This window comes from Scyliorhinus torazame, chromosome 22, assembly GCF_047496885.1.
Source record: "Scyliorhinus torazame isolate Kashiwa2021f chromosome 22, sScyTor2.1, whole genome shotgun sequence".
NCBI classification, from domain to species: Eukaryota; Metazoa; Chordata; class Chondrichthyes; order Carcharhiniformes; family Scyliorhinidae; genus Scyliorhinus; species Scyliorhinus torazame.
In genome coordinates this window covers 3,405,395-3,430,392 of record NC_092728.1, presented here as the reverse complement: position 1 = coordinate 3,430,392, position 24,998 = coordinate 3,405,395, and the positions used below count along the sequence as shown (strand labels likewise).

Here is a 24,998-nt window from a genome sequence, read left to right as displayed (position 1 = left end):
CAGCAGGGTGAGTCTCTCTCTCAGTCTGTCTGCGAGGGGGGCACAGCAGGGTGAGTCTCTCTCTCAGTCTGTCTGCGAGGGGGCACAGCAGGGTGAGTCTCTCTCTCAGTCTGTCTGCGAGGGGGCACAGCAGGGTGAGACTCTCAGTCTGTCTGCGAGGGGGGCACAGCAGGGTGAGACTCTCAGCCTGTCTGCGAGGGGGCACAGCAGGGTGAGTCTCTCAGTCTGTCTGCGAGGCGGCACAGCAGGGTGAGACTCTCAGTCTGTCTGCGAGCGGGCACAGCAGGGTGAGATTCTCAGTCTGTCTGCGAGGGGGCACAGCAGGGTGAGACTCTCTCTCACTCTGTCTGCGAGGGGGGCACAGCAGGGTGAGACTCTCTCTCAGTCTGTCTGCGAGGGGAGGCACAGCAGGGTGAGACTCTCTCTCAGCCTGTCTGCGAGGGGGCACAGCAGGGTGAGACTCTCTCTCAGTCTGTCTGCGAGGGGGCACAGCAGGGTGAGACTCTCTCTCAATCTGTCTGCGAGGGGGCACAGCAGCGTGAGACTCTCCGCCTGTCTGCGAGGGGGCACAGCAGGGTGAGACTCTCAGCCTGTCTGCGAGGGGGCACAGCAGGGTGAGACTCTCTCTCAGTCTGTCTGCGAGGCGGCACAGCAGGGTGAGACTCTCAGTCTGTCTGCGAGCGGGCACAGCAGGGTGAGATTCTCAGTCTGTCTGCGAGGGGGCACAGTAGGGTGAGACTCTCTCTCACTCTGTCTGCGAGGGGGGCACAGCAGGGTGAGACTCTCTCTCAGTCTGTCTGCGAGGGGGCACAGCAGGGTGAGACTCTCTCTCAGCCTGTCTGCGAGGGGGGCACAGCAGGGTGAGACTCTCTCTCAGTCTGTCTGCGAGGGGGGCACAGCAGGGTGAGACTCTCTGACAGCCTGTCTGCGAGGGGGCACAGCAGGGTGAGACTCTCTCTCAGTCTGTCTGCGAGGGGGCACAGCAGGGTGAGACTCTCTCTCAGCCTGTCTGCGAGGGGGGCACAGCAGGGTGAGACTCTCTGACAGCCTGTCTGCGAGGGGGCACAGCAGGGTGAGACTCTCTCTCAGTCTGTCTGCGAGGGGGCACAGCAGGGTGAGACTCTCTCTCAGTCTGTCTGCGAGGGGGCACAGCAGGGTGAGACTCTCCGCCTGTCTGCGAGGGGGCACAGCAGGGTGAGACTCTCAGCCTGTCTGCGAGGGGGCACAGCAGGGTGAGACTCTCTCTCAGTCTGTCTGCGAGGGGGCACAGCAGGGTGAGACTCTCAGCCTGTCTGCGAGGGGCACAGCAGGGTGAGACTCTCTCTCCGCCTGTCTGCGAGGGGGCACAGCAGGGTGAGACTCTCAGTCTGTCTGCGAGGGGGCACAGCAGGGTGAGACTCTCTCTCAGTCTGTCTGCGAGGGGGCACAGCAGGGTGAGACTCTCTCAGCCTGTCTGCGAGGGGGCACAGCAGGGTGAGACTCTCTCTCAGCCTGTCTGCGAGGGGGCACAGCAGGGTGAGACTCTCTCTCAGCCTGTCTGCGAGGGGGCACAGCAGGGTGAGAATCTCAGTCTGTCTGCGAGGGGGCACAGCAGGGTGAGACTCTCAGTCTGTCTGCGATGGGGGGCACAACAGGGTGAGACTCTCACTCAGTCTGTCTGCGAGGGGGCACAGCAGGGTGAGACTCTCTCTCAGTCTGTCTGCGAGGGGGCACAGCAGGGTGAGACTCTCTCTCAGCCTGTCTGCGAGGGGGCATAGCAGGGGGAGACTCTCTCTCAGTCTGTCTGCGAGGGGGGCACAGCAGGGTGAGACTCTCTCTCAGCCTGTCTGCGAGGGGGGGCACAGCAGGGTGAGACTCTCAGTCTCTCTGCGAGGGGGCACAGCAGGGTGAGACTCTCAGTCTCTCTGCGAGGGGGCACAGCAGGGTGAGACTCTCTCTCAGTCTGTCTGCGAGGGGGGCACAGCAGGGTGAGACTCAGCCTGTCTGCGAGGGGGGCACAGCAGGGTGAAACTCTCAGTCTGTCTGCGAGGGGGCACAGCAGGGTGAGACTCTCTCTCAGTCTGTCTGCGAGGGGGGCACAGCAGCGTGAGACTCTCAGACTGTCTGCGAGAGGGGCACAGCAGGGTGAGACTCTCAGTCTGTCTGCGACGGGGCACAGCAGGGTGAGACTCTCAGTCTGTCTGCGAGGGGGCACAGCAGGGTGAGACTCTCTCTCAGCCTGTCTGCGAGGGGGCACAGCAGGGTGAGACTCTCTCTCAGCCTGTCTGCGACGGGGGGCACAGCAGGGTGAGACTCTCTCTCAGCCTGTCTGCGAGGGGGGGCACAGCAGGGTGAGACTCTCTCTCAGCCTGTCTGCGAGGGGGCACAGCAGGGTGAGACTCTCTCTCAGTCTGTCTGCGAGAGGGGGCACAGCAGGGTGAGTCTCTCAGTCTGTCTGCGAGGGGGCACAGCAGGGTGAGACTCTCTCTCAGTCTGTCTGCGAGGGGGGCAAAGCAGGGTGAGACTCTCTCTCAGCCTGTCTGCGAGGGGGCACAGCAGGGTGAGACTCTCTCTCAGTCTGTCTGCGAGGGGGCACAACAGGGTGAGACTCTCTCTCAGTCTGTCTGCGAGGGGGCACAGCAGGGTGAGACTCTCTCTCAGTCTGTCTGCGAGGGGGCACAGCAGGGTGAGACTCTCTCTCAGCCTGTCTGCGAGGGGGCACAGCAGGGTGAGACTCTCTCTCAGTCTGTCTGCGAGGGGGGCACAACAGGGTGAGACTCTCAGTCTGTCTGCGAGGGGGCACAGCAGGGTGAGACTCTCTCTCAGTCTGTCTGCGAGGGGGGCACAACAGGGTGAGACTCTCAGTCTGTCTGCGAGGGGGCACACCAGGGTGAGACTCTCTCTCAGTCTGTCTGCGAGGGGGCACAACAGGGTGAGACTCTCTCTCAGTCTGTCTGCGAGGGGGCACAGCAGCGTGAGACTATCTCTCAGTCTGTCTGCGAGGGGGCACAGCAGGGTGAGTCTCTCAGCCTGTCTGCGAGGGGGGGCACAGCAGGGTGAGACTCTCAGCCTGTCTGCGAGGGGGCACAGCAGGGTGAGACTCTCAGTCTGTCTGCGAGGGGGCACAGCAGGGTGAGACTCTCAGCCTGTCTGCGAGGGGCGCACAGCAGGGTGAGACTCTCTCTCAGTCTGTCTGCGAAGGGGGGCACAGCAGGGTGAGACTCTCTCAGCCTGTCTGCGAGGGGGCACAGCAGGGTGAGACTCTCTCTCAGCCTGTCTGCGAGGGGGCACAGCAGGGTGAGACTCTCAGTCTGTCTGCGAGGGGGCACAGCAGGGTGAGACTCTCAGTCTGTCTGCGATGGGGGGCACAACAGGGTGAGACTCTCTCTCAGTCTGTCTGCGAGGGGGCACAGCAGGGTGAGACTCTCTCTCAGTCTGTCTGCGAGGGGGCACAGCAGGGTTAGACTCTCTCTCAGTCTGTCTGCGAGGGGGCACAGCAGGGTGAGACTCTCTCTCAGCCTGTATGCGAGGGGGCACAGCAGGGGGAGACTCTCTCTCAGTCTGTCTGCGAGGGGGCACAGCAGGGTGAGACTCTCTCTCAGCCTGTCTGCGAGGGGGGGCACAGCAGGGTGAGACTCTCAGTCTGTCTGCGAGGGGGCACAGCAGGGTGAGACTCTCTCTCAGTCTGTCTGCGAGGGGGGCACAGCAGGGTGAGACTCTCTCTCAGCCTGTCTGCGAGGGGGCACAGCAGGGTGAGACTCTCAGTCTGTCTGCGAGAGGGGCACAGCAGGGTGAGACTCTCTCTCAGCCTGTCTGCGAGGGGGGGCTCAGCAGGGTGAGACTCTCAGTCTGTCTGCGAGGGGGCACAGCAGGGTGAGACTCTCTCTCAGCCTGTCTACGAGGGGGGGCTCAGCAGGGTGAGACTCTCAGTCTGTCTGCGAGGGGGCACAGCAGGGTGAGACTCTCTCTCAGTCAGTCTGCGGGGGGGCACAGCTGGGTGAGACTCTCAGTCTGTCTGCGAGGGGGCACAGCAGGGTGAGACTCTCTCTCAGTCAGTCTGCGGGGGGGCACAGCTGGGTGAGACTCTCAGTCTGTCTGCGAGGGGGGCACAGCTGGGTGAGACTCTCTCTCAGTCTGTCTGCGAGGGGGCACAGCAGGGTGAGATTCTCTCTCAGCCTGTCTGCGGGGGGGCACAGCAGGGTGAGACTCTCAGTCTGTCTGCGAGGGGGGCACAGCTGGGTGAGACTCTCTCTCAGCCTGTCTGCGAGGGGGCACAGCAGGGTGAGACTCTCTCTCAGCCTGTCTGCGAGGGGGCACAGCAGGGTGAGACTCTCTCTCAGCCTGTCTGCGAGGGGGGTACAGCAGGGTGAGACTCTCAGTCTGTCTGCGAGGGGGGCACAGCAGCGTGAGACTCTCTCTCAGCCTGTCTGCGAGGGGGCACAGCAGGGTGAGACTCTCAGTCTCTCTGCGAGGGGGCACAGCAGGGTGAGACTCTCAGTCTCTCTGCGAGGGGGCACAGCAGGGTGAGACTCTCTCTCAGTCTGTCTGCGAGGGGGCACAGCAGGGTGAGACTCTCTCTCAGTCTGTCTGCGAGGGGGGCACAGCAGGGTGAGACTCTCAGCCTGTCTGCGAGGGGGGCACAGCAGGGTGAAACTCTCAGTCTGTCTGCGAGGGGGCACAGCAGGGTGAGACTCTCAGTCTGTCTGCGAGGGGGCGCAGCAGGGTGAGACTCTCTCTCAGCCTGTCTGCGAGGGGGGCACAGTAGGGTGAGACTCTCAGTCTGTCTGCGATGGGGCACAGCAGGGTGAGACTCTCAGTCTGTCTGCGAGGGGGCACAGCAGGGTGAGACTCTCAGCCTGTCTGCGAGGGGCGCACAGCAGGGTGAGACTCTCTCTCAGTCTGTCTGCGAAGGGGGGCACAGCAGGGTGAGACTCTCTCAGCCTGTCTGCGAGGGGGCACAGCAGGGTGAGACTCTCTCTCAGCCTGTCTGCGAGGGGGCACAGCAGGGTGAGACTCTCAGTCTGTCTGCGAGGGGGCACAGCAGGGTGAGACTCTCAGTCTGTCTGCGATGGGGGGCACAACAGGGTGAGACTCTCTCTCAGTCTGTCTGCGAGGGGGCACAGCAGGGTGAGACTCTCTCTCAGTCTGTCTGCGAGGGGGCACAGCAGGGTTAGACTCTCTCTCAGTCTGTCTGCGAGGGGGCACAGCAGGGTGAGACTCTCTCTCAGCCTGTATGCGAGGGGGCACAGCAGGGGGAGACTCTCTCTCAGTCTGTCTGCGAGGGGGCACAGCAGGGTGAGACTCTCTCTCAGCCTGTCTGCGAGGGGGGGCACAGCAGGGTGAGACTCTCAGTCTGTCTGCGAGGGGGCACAGCAGGGTGAGACTCTCTCTCAGTCTGTCTGCGAGGGGGGCACAGCAGGGTGAGACTCTCTCTCAGCCTGTCTGCGAGGGGGCACAGCAGGGTGAGACTCTCAGTCTGTCTGCGAGAGGGGCACAGCAGGGTGAGACTCTCTCTCAGCCTGTCTGCGAGGGGGGGCTCAGCAGGGTGAGACTCTCAGTCTGTCTGCGAGGGGGCACAGCAGGGTGAGACTCTCTCTCAGCCTGTCTACGAGGGGGGGCTCAGCAGGGTGAGACTCTCAGTCTGTCTGCGAGGGGGCACAGCAGGGTGAGACTCTCTCTCAGTCAGTCTGCGGGGGGGCACAGCTGGGTGAGACTCTCAGTCTGTCTGCGAGGGGGCACAGCAGGGTGAGACTCTCTCTCAGTCAGTCTGCGGGGGGGCACAGCTGGGTGAGACTCTCAGTCTGTCTGCGAGGGGGGCACAGCTGGGTGAGACTCTCTCTCAGTCTGTCTGCGAGGGGGCACAGCAGGGTGAGATTCTCTCTCAGCCTGTCTGCGGGGGGGCACAGCAGGGTGAGACTCTCAGTCTGTCTGCGAGGGGGGCACAGCTGGGTGAGACTCTCTCTCAGCCTGTCTGCGAGGGGGCACAGCAGGGTGAGACTCTCTCTCAGCCTGTCTGCGAGGGGGCACAGCAGGGTGAGACTCTCTCTCAGCCTGTCTGCGAGGGGGGTACAGCAGGGTGAGACTCTCAGTCTGTCTGCGAGGGGGGCACAGCAGCGTGAGACTCTCTCTCAGCCTGTCTGCGAGGGGGCACAGCAGGGTGAGACTCTCAGTCTCTCTGCGAGGGGGCACAGCAGGGTGAGACTCTCAGTCTCTCTGCGAGGGGGCACAGCAGGGTGAGACTCTCTCTCAGTCTGTCTGCGAGGGGGCACAGCAGGGTGAGACTCTCTCTCAGTCTGTCTGCGAGGGGGGCACAGCAGGGTGAGACTCTCAGCCTGTCTGCGAGGGGGGCACAGCAGGGTGAAACTCTCAGTCTGTCTGCGAGGGGGCACAGCAGGGTGAGACTCTCAGTCTGTCTGCGAGGGGGCGCAGCAGGGTGAGACTCTCTCTCAGCCTGTCTGCGAGGGGGGCACAGTAGGGTGAGACTCTCAGTCTGTCTGCGATGGGGCACAGCAGGGTGAGACTCTCAGTCTGTCTGCGAGGGGGCACAGCAGCGTGAGACTCTCTCTCATCCTGTCTGCGAGGGGGGCACAGCAGCGTGAGACTCTCTCTCATCCTGTCTGCGAGAGGGGCACAGCAGGGTGAGACTCTCAGTCTGTCTGCGAGGGGGGCACAGCTGGGTGAGACTCTCAGCCTGTCTGCGAGGGGGCACAGCAGGGTGAGACTCTCTCTCAGTCTGTCTGCGAGGGGGCACAGCAGGGTGAGACTCTCTGTCTGTCTGCGAGGGGGGCACAGCAGGGTGAGGCTCTCTCTCAGTCTGTCTGCGAGGGGGCACAGCAGGGTGAGTCTCTCTCTCAGTCTCTCTGCGAGGGGGCACAGCAGGGTGAGACTCTCTCTCAGTCTGTCTGCGAGGGGGGGCACAGCAGGGTGAGACTCTCAGTCTGTCTGCGAGGGGGCACAGCAGGGTGAGACTCTCTCTCAGTCTGTCTGCGAGGGGGCACAGCAGGGTGAGACTCTCTCTCAGCCTGTCTGCGAGGGGGTACAGCAGGGGGAGACTCTCTCTCAGTCTGTCTGCGAGGGGGGCACAGCAGGGTGAGACTCTCTCTCAGCCTGTCTGCGAGGGGGGGCACAGCAGGGTGAGACTCTCAGTCTGTCTGCGAGGGGGCACAGCAGGGTGAGACTCTCTCTCAGTCTGTCTGCGAGAGGGGCACAGCAGGGTGAGACTCTCTCTCAGCCTGTCTGCGAGGGGGCACAGCAGGGTGGGATTCTCTCTCAGTCTGTCTGCGAGGGGGCACAGCAGGGTGAGACTCTCAGTCTGTCTGCGAGGGGGGGCACAGCAGGGTGAGACTCTCTCTCAGTCTGTCTGCGAGAGGGGCACAGCAGGGTGAGACTCTCTCTCAGCCTGTCTGCGAGGGGGCACAGCAGGGTGAGACTCTCTCTCAGCCTGTCTGCGAGGGGGGCACAGCAGGGTGAGACTCTCTCTCAGCCTGTCTGCGAGGGGGGCACAGCAGGGTGAGACTCTCAGCCTGTCTACGAGGGGGCACAGCAGGGTGAGACTCTCTCTCAGCCTGTCTGCGAGGGGGCACAGCAGGGTGAGATTCTCTCTCAGCCTGTCTGCGAGGGGGGGCTCAGCAGGGTGGGACTCTCAGTCTGTCTGCGAGGGGGGCACAGCAGGGTGAGACTCTCTCTCAGTCTGTCTGCGAAAGGGGCACAGCAGGGTGAGACTCTCTCTCAGTCCGTCTGCGAGGGGGGCACAGCAGGGTGAGACTCTCTATCAGCCTGTCTGCGAGGGGGCACAGCAGGGTGAGACTCTCAGTCTGTCTGCGAGGGGGCACAGCAGGGTGAGACTCTCTCTCAGTCTGTCTGCGAGGGGGCACAGCAGGGTGAGACTCTCTCAGTCTGTCTGCGAGGGGGCACAGCAGGGTGAGACTCTCTCTCAGTTTGTCTGCGAGGGGGGCACAGCAGGGTGAGACTCTCTCTCAGTCTGTCTGCGAGGGGGCACAGCAGGGTGAGATTCTCTCTCAGTCTGTCTGCGAGGGGGGCACAGCAGGGTGAGACTCTCTCTCAGTCTGTCTGCGAGGGGGCACAGCAGGGTGAGACTCTCAGTCTGTCTGCGAGGGGGCACAGCAGGGTGAGACTCTCTCTCAGTCTGTCTGCGAGGGGGCACAGCAGGGTGAGACTCTCTCAGCCTGTCTGCGAGGGGGCACAGCAGGGTGAGACTCTCTCTCAGCCTGTCTGCGAGGGGGGGCACAGCAGGGTGAGACTCTCTCTCAGCCTGTCTGCGAGGGGGGGCACAGCAGGGTGAGACTCTCTCTCAGCCTGTCTGCGACGGGGGGCACAGCAGGGTGAGACTCTCTCTCAGCCTGTCTGCGACGGGGGGCACAGCAGGGTGAGACTCTCTCTCAGCCTGTCTGCGAGGGGGGGCACAGCAGGGTGAGACTCTCTCTCAGTCTCTCTGTGAGGGGGCACAGCAGGGTGAGACTCTCAGTCTGTCTGCGAGGGGGGCACAGCAGGGTGAGACTCTCTCTCAGCCTGTCTGGGAGGGGGGCACAGCAGGGTGAGACTCTCTCTCAGTCTGTCTGCGAGGGGGCACAGCAGGGTGAGATTCTCTCTCAGCCTGTCTGCGAGGGGGCACAGCAGGGTGAGACTCTCAGCCTGCCTGTGAGGGGGGCACAGCAGGGTGAGACTCTCTCTCAGCCTGTCTGCGAGGGGGCACAGCAGGGTGAGACTCTCTCTCAGCCTGTCTGCGAGGGGGGGCACAGCAGGGTGAGACTCTCAGCCTGTCTGCGAGGGGGGCACAGCAGGGTGAGACTCTCTCTCAGCCTGTCTGCGATGGGGGGCACAGCAGGGTGAGACTCTCTCTCAGCCTGTCTGCGAGGGGGGGCACAGCAGGGTGAGACTCTCTCTCAGCCTGTCTGCGAGGGGGCACAGCAGGTTGAGACTCTCTCTCAGCCTGTCTGCGAGGGGGCACAGCAGGGTGAGACTCTCTCTCAGTCTGTCTGCGAGGGGGCACAGCAGGGTGAGACTCTCTCTCAGCCTGTCTGCGAGGGGGGGCACAGCAGGGTGAGACTCTCAGTCTGTCTGCGAGGGGGCACAGCAGGGTGAGACTCTCTCTCAGCCTGTCTGCGAGGGGGGGCTCAGCAGGGTGAGACTCTCAGTCTGTCTGCGAGGGGGCACAGCAGGGTGAGACTCTCTCTCAGTCAGTCTGCGGGGGGGCACAGCTGGGTGAGACTCTCTCTCAGCCTGTCTGCGAGGGGGGCACAGCAGGGTGAGACTCTCTCTCAGCCTGTCTGCGAGGGGGGCACAGCAGGGTGAGACTCTCAGCCTGTCTACGAGGGGGCACAGCAGGGTGAGACTCTCTCTCAGCCTGTCTGCGAGGGGGCACAGCAGGGTGAGATTCTCTCTCAGCCTGTCTGCGAGGGGGCACAGCAGGGTGGGACTCTCAGTCTGTCTGCGAGGGGGGCTCAGCAGGGTGAGACTCTCAGTCTGTCTGCGAGGGGGCACAGCAGGGTGAGACTCTCTCTCAGTCAGTCTGCGGGGGGGCACAGCTGGGTGAGACTCTCTCTCAGCCTGTCTGCGAGGGGGGCACAGCAGGGTGAGACTCTCTCTCAGCCTGTCTGCGAGGGGGCACAGCAGGGTGAGACTCTCTCTCAGTCTGTCTGCGAAAGGGGCACATCAGGGTGAGACTCTCTCTCAGTCCGTCTGCGAGGGGGGCACAGCAGGGTGAGACTCTCTATCAGCCTGTCTGCGAGGGGGCACAGCAGGGTGAGACTCTCTCAGTCTGTCTGCGAGGGGGCACAGCAGGGTGAGACTCTCTCTCAGTTTGTCTGCGAGGGGGGCACAGCAGGGTGAGACTCTCTCTCAGTCTGTCTGCGAGGGGGCACAGCAGGGTGAGATTCTCTCTCAGTCTGTCTGCGAGGGGGGCACAGCAGGGTGAGACTCTCTCTCAGTCTGTCTGCGAGGGGGCACAGCAGGGTGAGACTCTCAGTCTGTCTGCGAGGGGGCACAGCAGGGTGAGACTCTTAGCCTGTCTGCGAGGGGGGCACAGCAGGGTGAGACTCTCTCTCAGTCTGTCTGCGAGGGGGCACAGCAGGGTGAGACTCTCTCAGCCTGTCTGCGAGGGGGCACAGCAGGGTGAGACTCTCTCTCAGCCTGTCTGCGAGGGGGGGCACAGCAGGGAGAGACTCTCTCTCAGCCTGTCTGCGAGGGGGGGCACAGCAGGGTGAGACTCTCTCTCAGCCTGTCTGCGACGGGGGGCACAGCAGGGTGAGACTCTCTCTCAGCCTGTCTGCGAGGGGGGGGCACAGCAGGGTGAGACTCTCTCTCAGTCTCTCTGTGAGGGGGCACAGCAGGGTGAGACTCTCAGTCTGTCTGCGAGGGGGGCACAGCAGGGTGAGACTCTCTCTCAGCCTGTCTGGGAGGGGGGCACAGCAGGGTGAGACTCTCTCTCAGTCTGTCTGCGAGGGGGCACAGCAGGGTGAGATTCTCTCTCAGCCTGTCTGCGAGGGGGCACAGCAGGGTGAGACTCTCAGCCTGTCTGCGAGGGGGGCACAGCAGGGTGAGACTCTCTCTCAGCCTGTCTGCGAGGGGGCACAGCAGGGTGAGACTCTCTCTCAGCCTGTCTGCGAGGGGGGGCACAGCAGGGTGAGTATCTCAGCCTGTCTGCGAGGGGGGCACAGCAGGGTGAGACTCTCTCTCAGCCTGTCTGCGATGGGGGGCACAGCAGGGTGAGACTCTCTCTCAGCCTGTCTGCGAGGGGGGGCACAGCAGGGTGAGACTCTCTCTCAGCCTGTCTGCGAGGGGGCACAGCAGGGTGAGACTCTCTCTCAGCCTGTCTGCGAGGGGGCACAGCAGGGTGAGACTCTCTCTCAGTCTGTCTGCGAGGGGGCACAGCAGGGTGAGACTCTCTCTCAGCCGGTCTGCGAGGGGGGGCACAGCAGGGTGAGACTCTCTCTCAGCCTGTCTGCGAGGGGGGGCTCAGCAGGGTGAGACTCTCAGTCTGTCTGCGAGGGGGCACAGCAGGGTGAGACTCTCTCTCAGCCTGTCTGCGAGGGGGGGCTCAGCAGGGTGAGACTCTCAGTCTGTCTGCGAGGGGGCACAGCAGGGTGAGACTCTCTCTCAGTCAGTCTGCGGGGGGGCACAGCTGGGTGAGACTCTCAGTCTGTCTGCGAGGGGGCACAGCAGGGTGAGACTCTCTCTCAGTCAGTCTGCGGGGGGGCACAGCTGGGTGAGACTCTCAGTCTGTCTGCGAGGGGGGCACAGCTGGGTGAGACTCTCTCTCAGTCTGTCTGCGAGGGGGCACAGCAGGGTGAGATTCTCTCTCAGCCTGTCTGCGGGGGGGCACAGCAGGGTGAGACTCTCAGTCTGTCTGCGAGGGGGGCACAGCTGGGTGAGACTCTCTCTCAGCCTGTCTGCGAGGGGGCACAGCAGGGTGAGACTCTCTCTCAGCCTGTCTGCGAGGGGGCACAGCAGGGTGAGACTCTCTCTCAGCCTGTCTGCGAGGGGGGTACAGCAGGGTGAGACTCTCAGTCTGTCTGCGAGGGGGGCACAGCAGCGTGAGACTCTCTCTCAGCCTGTCTGCGAGGGGGCACAGCAGGGTGAGACTCTCAGTCTCTCTGCGAGGGGGCACAGCAGGGTGACACTCTCAGTCTCTCTGCGAGGGGGCACAGCAGGGTGAGACTCTCTCTCAGTCTGTCTGCGAGGGGGCACAGCAGGGTGAGACTCTCTCTCAGTCTGTCTGCGAGGGGGGCACAGCAGGGTGAGACTCTCAGTCTGTCTGCGAGGGGGCACAGCAGGGTGAGACTCTCAGCCTGTCTGCGAGGGGGGCACAGCAGGGTGAAACTCTCAGTCTGTCTGCGAGGGGGCACAGCAGGGTGAGACTCTCTCTCAGTCTGTCTGCGAGGGGGCACAGCAGGGTGAGACTCTCTCTCAGTCTGTCTGCGAGGGGGCACAGCAGGGTGAGACTCTCTCTCAGTCTGTCTGCGAGGGGGGCACAGCAGGGTGAGACTCTCAGCCTGTCTGCGAGGGGGGCACAGCAGGGTGAGACTCTCAGTCTGTCTGCGAGGGGGCGCAGCAGGGTGAGACTCTCAGTCTGTCTGCGAGGCGGCACAGCAGGGTGAGACTCTCTCTCAGCCTGTCTGCGAGGGGGGCACAGCAGGGTGAGACTCTCTCTCAGCCTGTCTGCGAGGGGGGCACAGCAGGGTGAGACTCTCAGCCTGTCTACGAGGGGGCACAGCAGGGTGAGACTCTCTCTCAGCCTGTCTGCGAGGGGGCACAGCAGGGTGAGATTCTCTCTCAGCCTGTCTGCGAGGGGGCACAGCAGGGTGGGACTCTCAGTCTGTCTGCGATGGGGCACAGCACGGTGAGACTCTCAGTCTGTCTGCGAGGGGGCACAGCAGCGTGAGACTCTCTCTCATCCTGTCTGCGAGGGGGGCACAGCAGCGTGAGACTCTCTCTCATCCTGTCTGCGAGAGGGGCACAGCAGGGTGAGACTCTCAGTCTGTCTGCGAGGGGGGCACAGCTGGGTGAGACTCTCAGCCTGTCTGCGAGGGGGCACAGCAGGGTGAGACTCTCTCTCAGTCTGTCTGCGAGGGGGCACAGCAGGGTGAGACTCTCTGTCTGTCTGCGAGGGGGGCACAGCAGGGTGAGGCTCTCTCTCAGTCTGTCTGCGAGGGGGCACAGCAGGGTGAGTCTCTCTCTCAGTCTCTCTGCGAGGGGGCACAGCAGGGTGAGACTCTCTCTCAGTCTGTCTGCGAGGGGGGGCACAGCAGGGTGAGACTCTCAGTCTGTCTGCGAGGGGGGCACAGCACGGTGAGACTCTCTCTCAGTCTGTCTGCGAGGGGGTACAGCAGGGGGAGACTCTCTCTCAGTCTGTCTGCGAGGGGGGCACAGCAGGGTGAGACTCTCTCTCAGCCTGTCTGCGAGGGGGGGCACAGCAGGGTGAGACTCTCAGTCTGTCTGCGAGGGGGCACAGCAGGGTGAGACTCTCTCTCAGTCTGTCTGCGAGAGGGGCACAGCAGGGTGAGACTCTCTCTCAGCCTGTCTGCGAGGGGGCACAGCAGGGTGAGTCTCTCTCTCAGCCTGTCTGCGAGGGGGCACAGCAGGGTGAGATTCTCTCTCAGTCTGTCTGCGAGGGGGCACAGCAGGGTGAGACTCTCAGTCTGTCTGCGAGGGGGGGCACAGCAGGGTGAGACTCTCTCTCAGCCTGTCTGCGAGGGGGGCACAGGAGGTTGAGACTCTCAGCCTGTCTGCGAGGGGGCACAGCAGGGTGAGACTCTCTCTCAGCCTGTCTGCGAGGGGGCACAGCAGGGTGAGATTCTCTCTCAGCCTGTCTGCGAGGGGGGCACAGCAGGGTGAGACTCTCTCTCAGCCTGTCTGCGAGGGGGGCACAGCAGGGTGAGACTCTCAGCCTGTCTACGAGGGGGCACAGCAGGGTGAGACTCTCTCTCAGCCTGTCTGCGAGGGGGCACAGCAGGGTGAGATTCTCTCTCAGTCTGTCTGCGAAAGGGGCACAGCAGGGTGAGACTCTCTCTCAGTCCGTCTGCGAGGGGGGCACAGCAGGGTGAGACTCTCTATCAGCCTGTCTGCGAGGGGGCACAGCAGGGTGAGACTCTCTCTCAGTCTGTCTGCGAGGGGGCACAGCAGGGTGAGACTCTCTCAGTCTGTCTGCGAGGGGGCACAACAGGGTGAGACTCTCTCTCAGTTTGTCTGCGAGGGGGGCACAGCAGGGTGAGACTCTCTCTCAGTCTGTCTGCGAGGGGGCACAGCAGGGTGAGATTCTCTCTCAGTCTGTCTGCGAGGGGGCACGGCAGGGTGAGACTCTCTCTCAGCCTGTCTGCGAGGGGGCACAGCACGGTGAGACTCTCTCTCAGTCTGTCTGCGAGGGGGCACAGCAGGGTGAGACTCTCAGTCTGTCTGCGAGGGGGCACAGCAGGGTGAGACTCTTAGCCTGTCTGCGAGGGGGGCACAGCAGGGTGAGACTCTCTCAGCCTGTCTGCGAGGGGGCACAGCAGGGTGAGACTCTCTCTCAGCCTGTCTGCGAGGGGGGGCACAGCAGGGTGAGACTCTCTCTCAGCCTGTCTGCGACGGGGGGCACAGCAGGGTGAGACTCTCTCTCAGCCTGTCTGCGAGGGGGGGGCACAGCAGGGTGAGACTCTCTCTCAGTCTCTCTGTGAGGGGGCACAGCAGGGTGAGACTCTCAGTCTGTCTGCGAGGGGGGCACAGCAGGGTGAGACTCTCTCTCAGCCTGTCTGGGAGGGGGGCACATCAGGGTGAGACTCTCTCTCAGTCTGTCTGCGAGGGGGCACAGCAGGGTGAGATTCTCTCTCAGCCTGTCTGCGAGGGGGCACAGCAGGGTGAGACTCTCAGTCTGTCTGCGAGGGGGCACAGCAGGGTGAGACTCTCTCTCAGTCTGTCTGCGAGGGGGGCACAGCAGGGTGAGACTCTCTCTGAGCCTGTCTGCGAGGGGGGGCACAGCAGGGTGAGACTCTCAGCCTGTCTGCGAGGGGGGCACAGCAGGGTGAGACTCTCTCAGCCTGTCTGCGAGGGGGGGGGCACAGCAGGGTGAGACTCTCTCTCAGTCTCTCTGTGAGGGGGCACAGCAGGGTGAGACTCTCAGTCTGTCTGCGAGGGGGGCACAGCAGGGTGAGACTCTCTCTCAGCCTGTCTGGGAGGGGGGCACAGCAGGGTGAGACTCTCTCTCAGCCTGTCTGCGAGGGGGGGCACAGCAGGGTGAGACTCTCTCTCAGCCTGTCTGCGACGGGGGGCACAGCAGGGTGAGACTCTCTCTCAGCCTGTCTGCGATGGGGGGCACAGCAGGGTGAGACTCTCTCTCAGCCTGTCTGCGAGGGGGCACAGCAGGGTGAGACTCTCTCTCAGCCTGTCTGCGAGGGCGCACAGCAGGGTGAGACTCTCTCTCAGTCTGTCTGCCAGGGGACACAGCAGGGTGAGACTCTCAGTCTGTCTGCGAGGGGGGGCACAGCAGGGTGAGACTCTCAGTCTGTCTGCGAGGGGGCACAGCAGGGTGAGACTCTCTCTCAGTCTGTCTGCGGGGTGCCACAGCAGGGTGAGACTCTCAGTCTGTCTGCGAGGGGGCACAGCAGGGTGAGACTCTCAGCCTGTCTGCGAGGGGGCACAGCAGGGTGAGACTCTCTCTCAGCCTGTCTGCGAGGGGGGCACAGCAGGGTGAGACTCTTAGCCTGTCTGCGAGGGGGGGCACAGCAGGGTGAGACTCTCAGTCTGTCTGCGAGGGGGCACAGCAGGGTGAGACTCTCTCTCAGTCTGTCTGCGAGGGGGCACAGCAGGGTGAGATTCTCTCTCAGTCTGTCTGCGAGGGGGGCACAGCAGGGTGAGACTCTCAGTCTGTCTGCGAGGGGGCACAGCAGGGTGAGACTCTCTCTCATTCTCTCTGTGAGGGGGCACAGCAGGGTGAGACTCTCAGTCTGTCTGCGAGGGGGGCACAGCAGGGTGAGACTCTCTCAGTCTGTCTGCGAGGGGGGGCACAGCAGGGTGAGACTCTCTCTCAGCCTCTCTGCGAGGGGGGGCACAGCAGGGTGAGACTCTCTCTCAGCCTGTCTGCGAGGGGGGCACAGCAGGGTGAGACTCTCTCTCAGCCTGTCTGCGAGGGGGCACAGCAGGGTGAGACTCTCTCTCAGCCTGTCTGCGAGGGGGCACAGCAGGGTGAGACTCTCTCTCAGCCTGTCTGCGAGGGGGCACAGCAGGGTGAGACTCTCTCAGCCTGTCTGCGAGGGGGCACAGCAGGGTGAGACTCTCTCTCAGTCTGTCTGCGAGGGGGCACAGCAGGGTGAGACTCTCTCTCAGTCTGTCTGCGAGGGGGCACAGCAGGGTGAGACTCTCTCAGCCTGTCTGCGAGGGGGAACAGCAGGGTGAGACTCTCTCTCAGCCTGTCTGCGCGGGGGCACAGCAGGGTGAGACTCTCTCTCAGTCTGTCTGCGAGGGGGGCACAGCAGGGTGAGACTCTCTCTCAGCCTGTCTGCGAGGGGGCACAGCAGGGTGAGACTCTCTCAGCCTGTCTGCGAGGGGGCACAGCAGGGTGAGACTCTCTCTCAGTCTGTCTGCGAGGGGGCACAGCAGGGTGAGACTCTCTCTCAGTCTGTCTGCGAGGGGGCACAGCAGGGTGAGACTCTCTCAGCCTGTCTGCGAGGGGGCACAGCAGGGTGAGACTCTCTCTCAGCCTGTCTGCGCGGGGGCACAGCAGGGTGAGACTCTCTCTCAGCCTGTCTGCGAGGGGGCACAGCAGGGTGAGACTCTCAGTCTGTCTGCGAGGGGGGCACAGCAGGGTGAGACTCTCTCTCAGTCTGCTTGCTCTGGGGGGCACTGTGGGTGGGGACACTGGGGGTGGGGACACTGGGGGTGGGGGGCACTGGCGGTGGGGGGCACTGGGGGTGGGGGGCACTGGGGGTGGGGTCACTGGGGGTGGGGGGCACTGGGGGTGGGGGGCATGGGGTGGGGGCACTGGGGGTGGGGACACTGGGGGTGGGGGTCACTGGATGTGGGGACACTGGGGGTGGGGGGCACTGGGGGTGGGGGCACTGGGGATGGGGACACTGGGGGTGGGGGGCTCTGGGGGTGGGGGCACTGGGGGTGGGGGCACTGGGGGTGCGGGGCACTGGGGGTGGGGGCACTGGGGCTGGGAGGCACTGGGGGTGGGGGCACTGGGGGTGGGGGCACTGGGGGTGGGGGCACTGGGGGTGGGGGGCACGGGGTGGGGGCAAAGAGGTTGGGGGCACTGGAGGTGGGGGGCACGGGGTGGGGGCACTGGGGGTGGGGGGCATGGGGTGAGGGCACTGGGGGTGGGGGGCACGGGGTGGGGGCACTGGGGGTGGGGACACTGGGGGTGGGGGTCACTGGATGTGGGGACACTGGGGGTGGGGGGCACTGGGGGTGGGGGCACTGGGGATGGGGACACTGGGGGTGGGGGGCACTGGGGGTGGGGGCACTGGGGGTGGGGGCACTGGGGGTGCGGGGCACTGGGGGTGGGGGCACTGGGGCTGGGAGGCACTGGGGGTGGGGGCACTGGGGGTGGGGGCACTGGGGGTGGGGGGCACGGGGTGGGGGCAAAGAGGTTGGGGGCACTGGAGGTGGGGGGCACGGGGTGGGGGCACTGGGGGTGGGGGGCATGGGGTGAGGGCACTGGGGATGGGGGGCACGGGGTGGGGGGCACGGGAGGGGGGCACTGGGGGTGGGGGCACTGGGGGTGGGGGACACTGGTGGTGGGGGGCACTGGGGGTGGGGCCACTGGGGGTGGGGGCACTGGGGGTGGGGGGCACGGGGTGGGGGCATTGGGGATGGGGGGTACTGGGAGTGGAGACACTGGGGGTGGGGGACACTGGGGCTGGGGGGCACGGGGTGGGGACACAGGGTGGGGGGCACTAGGGGTGGGGACACAGGGTGGGGCCACTGGGGGTGGGGGGCACTGGTGGTGGGGGGCACTGGGGGTGGGGGCACTGGGGTGGGGGCACTGGGGATGGGGGCACTGGGAGTGGAGACACTGGGGGTGGGGGGCACTGGGGCTGTGGGGCACGGGGTGGGGATACAGGGTGGGGGGCACTAGGGGTGGGGACACAGGGTGGGGCCACTGGGGGTGGGGGGCACTGGTGGTGGGGGGCACTGGGGGTGGGGCCACTGGGGGTGGGGACACTGGGGGTGGGGTGCACGGGGTGGGGGGCACTGGGGGTGGGGGGCACTGGGGGTGGGGGGCACTGGGGGTGGGGGCACGGGGTGGGGGCACTGGGGGCAGGGTGCACGGGGTGGGGGGCACTGGGGGTGGGGGGCACTGGGGGTGGGGACACTGGGGGTGGGGGCACGGGGTGGGGGCACTGGGGGTGGGGTGCACGGGGTGGGGGGCAATGGGGGTGGGACACTGGGGGTGGGGGGCACTGTGGGTGGGGGGCACGGGGTGGGGGCACTGGGGGTGGGGACACTGGGGGTGGGGGTCACTGGATGTAGGGCCACTGGGGGTGGGGGGCACTGGGGGTGGGGGCACTGGGGATGGGGACACTGGGGGTGGGGGGCACTGGGGGTGGGGGCACTGGGGGTGGGGGCACTGGGGGTGCGGGGCACTGGGGGTGGGGGCACTGGGGCTGGGAGGCACTGGGGGTGGGGGCACTGGGGGTGGGGGCACTGGGGGTGGGGGGCACGGGGTGGGGGCAAAGAGGTTGGGGGCACTGGAGGTGGGGGGCACGGGGTGGGGGCACTGGGGGTGGGGGGCATGGGGTGAGGGCACTGGGGATGGGGGGCACGGGGTGGGGGGCACGGGGTGGGGGCACTGGGGGTGGGGGGCACTGGGGGTGGGGGGCACTGGGGTGGGGTGCACGGGGTGGGGGGCACTGGGGGTGGGGGCACTGGGGGTGGGGGACACTGGTGGTGGGGGACACTGGGGGTGGGGCCACTGGGGGTGGGGGCACTGGGGGTGGGGGGCACGGGGTGGGGGCATTGGGGATGGGGGGTACTGGGAGTGGAGACACTGGGGGTGGGGGGCACTGGGGCTGGGGGGCACGGGGTGGGGACACAGGGTGGGGGGCACTAGGGGTGGGGACACAGGGTAGGGCCACTGGGGGTGGGGGGCACTGGTGGTGGGGGGCACTGGGGGTGGGGGCACTGGGGTGGGGGCACTGGGGATGGGGGGCACTGGGAGTGGAGACACTGGGGGTGGGGGGCACTGGGGCTGTGGGGCACGGGGTGGGGATACAGGGTGGGGGGCACTAGGGGTGGGGACACAGGGTGGGGCCACTGGGGGTGGGGGGCACTGGTGGTGGGGGGCACTGGGGGTGGGGCCACTGGGGGTGGGGACACTGGGGGTGGGGTGCACGGGGTGGGGGGCACTGGGGGTGGGGGGCACTGGGGGTGGGGACACGGGGTGGGGGCATGGGGTGGGGGCACTGGGGGTGGGGTGCACGGGGTGGGGGGCAATGGGGGTGGGGACACTGGGGGTGGGGGGCACTGTGGGTGGGGGCACTGGGGGTGGGGGCACTGGGGGTGGGGTGCACGGGGTGGGGGGCAATGGGGGTGGGGACACTAGGGGTGGGGGGCACTGTGGGTGGGGGCACTGGGGGTGGGGGCACTGGGGGTGGGGGCACTGGGGGTGGGGGGCAATGGGGGTGGGGACACTAGGGGTGGGGGGCACGGGGGGTGGGGGCACTGGGGGTGGGGTGCACGGGGTGGGGGGCAATGGGGGTGGGGACACTAGGGGTGGGGGCACTGGGGGTGGGGTGCACGGGGTGGGGGGCAATGGGGGTGGGGGGCACTGGGGGTGGGGGCACTGGGGGTGCCACAATTGGCGAATTCTGCTTCTCGCTCTTCCCAGCACTGAGATAACAGACTCGCTGAGCAAACATTGGGTAATGAGAGCCGCCCACGCGGCTCACTGAGCTCACTGAGCTCACTGAGGTCACTGAGGTCACTGAGCCGGAGGCCACTTCTCCCCTTCTGCTTGCGACCATACCTCCCAGTCGGCAGTCAGACCGAGAGACGGTTCGCAGACTCCCAACATGAACCCCAGGATTCTGCTGGCCATCGGAACACTCTGTAGCTGCGCCACAACCACAGGTAGCAATGCTCAGTCTGTTCCTGATTCACAGATATCGCAACTGAGGGACAGTTTGTCTGAGACACTGCTTGCTCAGGCACCGTCTGGACCCGTGTCCAGACAGCAATCGGCAGCCTCTGGACCCGTGTCCAGACAGCAATCGGCAGCCTCTGGACCCGTGTCCAGACAGCAATCGGACAGCGTCTGGACCCGTGTCCAGACAGCGATCGGACAGCGTCTGGACCCGTGTCCAGACAGCGATCGGACAGCGTCTGGACCCGTGTCCAGACAGCGATCGGACAGCGTCTGGACCCGTGTCCAGACAGCAATCGGACAGCGTCTGGACCCGTGTCCAGACAGCAATCGGACAGCGTCTGCACTTTGTAGCAGAACATTTAGAAAGCAGTGGCAGGATCAGTCAGAGGCAGCATGGATTTATGAAGAGAAAATCATGCTTGACAAATCTGTTGGAATTCTTTGAAGATGTAACCAGTACAGTCGGCAAGGGGGAGCCAGTCGATGTGGTATATGTGGACTTTCAGAAGGTGTTAAAGTGCATGGGATTGGGGGAAATGTATTGAGGTGGATAGAAAACTGGTTGGCAGAGAGGAAACAAAGAGTAGGGATTAATGGGTCCTTTTCAAATTGACAGCAGTGACTAGTGGGGTACCACAGGGATCGGTGCTGGGACCCCAGCTATTCCCAATATATATTAATAATTTGGATGAGGGAACAAAATGTAACATCTCACAGTTTGCAGATGATACCAACTTAGGTGGGAGGGTGAATTGTGACGAGGATGCAGGGATCCGACAGCAAGATCTGGACAGGTTGGGCGAGTGGGCAAACCAATGGCAGATGCAGTATAATTTGGATAAGTGGGAGGTTATTCATTTTGGAAGCAAAAACAGGAAGGCAGATTACTACCCGAATGGTTGTAAATTAGGAGAGGGGAGTGTGCAGCGGGACCTGGGTGTCCTTGTGCACCAGTCGCTGAAGGTAAGCTGCAGGTACAGCAGGCGGTAAAGAAGGCTAATGGTATGTCGGCCTTCATTGCGAGAGGTTTCGAATATAGAACCAGGATGTGTTGCTGCAATTATACAGGGCCTTGGTGAGGCCACACCTGGAGTATTGTGGGCAGTTTTGTTCTCCTTCTCTGAGGAAGGATGTTCTCGCTCTCGAGGGAGTGCAGCGAAGGTTTACCAGACTGATTCCAGGGATGGCAGGACTGACGTATGAGGAGAGATTGACTCGGTTGGGATTGTACTCACTGGAGTTCAGAAGAATGAGGGGGAATCTCATAGAGACGTATAAAATTCTAACAGGACTGGACAGGGTAGATGCAGGAAGATGTTCCTGATGGTGGGTGTGTCCAGAACCAGGGGCGAAATTCTCCGGTATCGGCGCGATGTCCGCCGACTGGCACCCAAAACGGCACAAATCAGTCGCAATCGCGCCGCCCCAAAGGCGCGGAATGCTCCGCATCTTTGGGGGCCGAGCCCCAACCTTAAGGGGCTAGGTCCGCGCTGGCCGAATTTCCGCCCCGCCAGCTGGCGGAAAAGGCCTTTGGCGGAAATGACATCTCCGGGCGGCGCATGCGCGGGAGCGTTAGCGGCCGCTGACGGCATTCCCGCGCATGCGCTGTGGAGGGAGTCTCTTCCGCCTCCGCCATGGAGGAGACCGTGGCGAAGGCGGAAGGAAAAGAGTGCCCCCACGGATCGGTGGGCCCCGATCGCGGGCCAGGCCACCGTGGGGCCAGATCGCCCCGCGCCCCCCGCCAGGACCCCGGAGCCCGCCCGCGCCGCCTTGTCCCGCCGGTAAGAGAGGTGGTTTAATCTACGCCGGCGGGACAGACATTTTAGCGGCGGGACTTCGGCCCATCCGGGCTGGAGAATCGCGGGGGGGGGGGCCCGCCAACCGGCGCGGCGCGATTCCCGTCCCCGCCGAATCTCCGGCGCCGGAGAATTCGGCAACCGGCGGGGGCGGGATTCACGCCAGCCCCCGGCGATTCTCCGACCCGGCGGGGGTCTGAGAATCTCGCACCAGGGGTCACAGTCTGAGGATTCTGGGTGAGCCATTTCGGACAGAGATAAGGAGACATTTCTTCACACAAAGAGTGGTGAGCCTGTGGAATTCATTACCACGGGAAGTAGTTGATGCTAAAACATTGAATATATTCAAGAGGCGGCTGGATATCGCACTTGGGGAGAATGGGATCAAAGGCTATGGGGAGAAAGCAGGATTAGGCTATTGAGTTGGATGATCAGCCATGATGGTGATAAATGGCGGAGCAGGCTCGAAGGGCCGAAAGGCCTCCTCCTGCTCCTATCTTCTCTGTATCAATGTATCTATGGACCCATGTCCAGACAGCAATCGGACAGCGTCTGGATCGTGTCCAGACGCTACACGGTCAGTGCATGGTCAGTGTAAAGACTCCTCCGGACAGTGTTAATTAGCTGGAGTGAGTGAAAATGTACCGGGAACCTGGTTTAATAAATTGTCCTGTATCAGCGGCAGGAAAGGTCTCCTGTTTCAGTGGAGTGAACAGAGTGACGGGAATCTGCACCAATCTGATTGGACCAAACATTGAAGAAGAGGATTGTTGTCTGAATAATAACTACTGCTTCCAGAATGAAGAAAACGGGACCCCCAATTCGTGCCGGTGAGTCAGGCACACTGCTCGCAACACTCAATTCAACACAACATTCTTTCAGTGTCCACCAAACCTCACTGCATCTATTTCTCCAAACCCCGTGCGGTCCCTGTCCTGGGAGTGTTCGATGGGGACAGTGTAGAGGGAGCTTTACTCTGTATCTAACCCCGTGCTGTACCTGTCCTGGGAGTGTTTGATGGGGACGGTGTAGAGGGAGCTTTACTCTGTATCTAACCCCGTGCTGTACCTGTCCTGGGAGTGTTTGGTGGGGAGAGTGTAGAGGGAGCTTTACTCTGTATCTAACCCCGTGCTGTACCTGTCCTGGGAGTGTTTGATGGGGACAGTGTAGAGGGAGCTTTACTCTGTATCTAACCCCGTGCTGTACCTGTACTGGGAATGTTTGATGGGGACAGTGTAGAGAGAGCTTTACTCTGTATCTAACCCCGTGCTGTACCTGTCCTGGGAGTGTTTGATGGGGACAGTGTAGAGGGAGCTTTACTCTGTATCTAACCCCGTGCTGTACCTGTCCTGGGAGTGTTTGATGGGGACAGTGTAGAGGGAGCTTTACTCTGTATCTAACCCCGTGCTGTACCTGTCCTGGGAGTGTTTGATGGGGACGGTGAGACTGATTTTAAAAGCTGCTGTTTCCCTTATAGGGTCTGGGTGACATTCTTCTTTTACGTGTCATAGAATCACAGATGTTTACAGCAGGGAAACGGGCCCTTCGGCCCAGCTTGTCCATGCCGTCCAATTTTTATCAGTAAGCTCATCTCACTTGCCCGCATTTGGCCCACAGAACTGAACACAGTGTTCCATGTGTGGAAGAATGTTTGTGATGTTCTGATTGTGAGGACTTTGTCCCTGTTTACTTGGCCGGAGTATGATTGAAAATGGTGCTGTTACCACCCAGGGCGATTTCCCAGTGGACAGAATGGACAGCATGGTCCGCGTGTACGGTCAGCTGCCGTGAGGGCGTACAGCAACGGCGGAGAATCTGCTCCGGGAAGGGGAGATGTGCCGGCCATGAAAAACTGCAGACCAGACACTGCATCGAGCAGGAATGTTGTCCAGGTGAGTAAGTGGGGCGAGGGTTAGTGGTACAGCAGCAGTGGAATGCTGAGTGGCCAACGTAGGTTGAGGTGAGCAATTGAATGGGGCTGGCTTCCTGAGCTATTCATAGGCAGTCTGCTTTTTAGTTGGTGTTCAGTGCTGCGTTTTTCAGTGCTGTCGGTCAGGGCTGCGTTTTTCAGTGCTGTCGGTCGGGGCTGCGTTTTTCAGGACTGTCGGTCGGGGCTGCGTTTTTCAGGAATGTCGGTCGGGGCTGCATTTTTCAGTGTTGTCGGTCGGGGCTGCGTTTTTCAGTGCTGTCGGTCGGGGCTGCGTTTTTCAGGACTGTCGGTCGGGGCTGCATTTTTCAGGGCTGTCGGTCGGGGCTGCGTTTTTCAGTGCTGTCGGTCGGGGCTGCGTTTTTCAGGACTGTCGGTCGGGGCTGCGTTTTTCAGTGCTGTCGGTCGGGGCTGCGTTTTTCAGTGTTGTCGGTCGGGGCTGCGTTTTTCAGTGCTGTCGGTCGGGGCTGCGTTTTTCAGGACTGTCGGTCGGGGCTGCATTTTTCAGGGCTGTCGGTCGGGGCTGCGTTTTTCAGTGCTGTCGGTCGGGGCTGCGTTTTTCAGGACTGTCGGTCGGGGCTGCGTTTTTCAGTGCTGTCGGTCGGGGCTGCGTTTTTCAGTGCTGTTGGTCGGGGCTGCGTTTTTCAGAACTGTCGGTCGGGGCTGCGTTTTTCAGTGCTGTCGGTCGGGGCTGCGTTTTTCAGGACTGTCGGTCGGGGCTGTGTTTTTCAGGACTGTCGGTCGGGGCTGCGTTTTTCAGGACTGTCGGTCGGGGCTGCGTTTTTCAGTGTTGTCGGTTGGGGCAGCATTTTTCAGTGCTGTCGGTTGGAGCTGCGTTTTTCAGGACTCAGTTGGGGCAGCGTTTTTCAGGACTGTTGGTGAGGGATGCATTTTTCAGGGCTGTCACTCAGAGCTGCGTTTTTCAGGACTGTCGGTCGGAGCTGCGTTTTTCAGGGCTGTCGGTGGGAGCTGTGTTTTTCAGGACTGTCGGTCGGGGCTGCATTTTTCAGGACTGTCGGTCGGTATGTTTTTCAGGGCTGTCGATCGGGGCTGCAATTTTCAGGGCTGTCACTCGGAGCTGTGTTTTACAGGACTGTCGGTCGGGGCTGTGTTTTTCAGGACTGTCGGTCGGGTCTGCGTTTTTCAGGACTGTCGGTCGGGGCTGCGTTTTTCAGTGCTGTCGGTCGGGGCTGCGTTTTTCAGGACTGTCGGTCGGGGCTGTGTTTTTCAGGACTGTCGGTCGGGGCTGCGTTTTTCAGGACTGTCGGTCGGGGCTGCGTTTTTCAGTGTTGTTGGTTGGGGCAGCATTTTTCAGTGCTGTCGGTTGGAGCTGCGTTTTTCAGGACTCAGTTGGGGCAGCGTTTTTCAGGACTGTTGGTGAGGGATGCATTTTTCAGGGCTGTCACTCAGAGCTGCGTTTTTCAGGACTGTCGGTCGGAGCTGCGTTTTTCAGGGCTGTCGGTGGGAGCTGTGTTTTTCAGGACTGTCGGTCGGGGCTGCATTTTTCAGGACTGTCGGTCGGTATGTTTTTCAGGGCTGTCGATCGGGGCTGCAATCTTCAGGGCTGTCACTCGGAGCTGTGTTTTACAGGACTGTCGGTTGGGGCTGCATTTTTCAGCACTGTCGGTCAGGACTGCGTTTTTTAGGGCTGTCGGTCGGAGCTGTGTATATCAGGACTGTCGGTCGGAGCTGTGTTTTTCAGGACTGCCGGTCGGGG

At 63.1% G+C, this 24,998-nt stretch overlaps 2 protein-coding genes across 2 annotated transcripts in view; both read left to right on the top strand.

Moving 5' to 3' along the window:
• Positions 1 to 24,998, top strand: part of LOC140399406 (rho guanine nucleotide exchange factor 3-like) — a 930,630-nt gene that overhangs the window by 215,795 nt on the left and 689,837 nt on the right. The gene's annotated exons all lie outside the window — the stretch shown is intronic.
• The window catches only part of LOC140398883 (properdin-like), an 84,171-nt gene continuing 78,575 nt past the window's right edge, over positions 19,403 to 24,998 (top strand). The window contains exons 1-3 of the mRNA XM_072487826.1: positions 19,403 to 19,542; positions 22,034 to 22,184; positions 23,086 to 23,246. Coding sequence (XP_072343927.1) covers positions 19,485 to 19,542; positions 22,034 to 22,184; positions 23,086 to 23,246 — 370 coding nt within the window. The 5' untranslated portion in view covers positions 19,403 to 19,484. The remainder of the gene's footprint in view (positions 19,543 to 22,033; positions 22,185 to 23,085; positions 23,247 to 24,998) is intronic.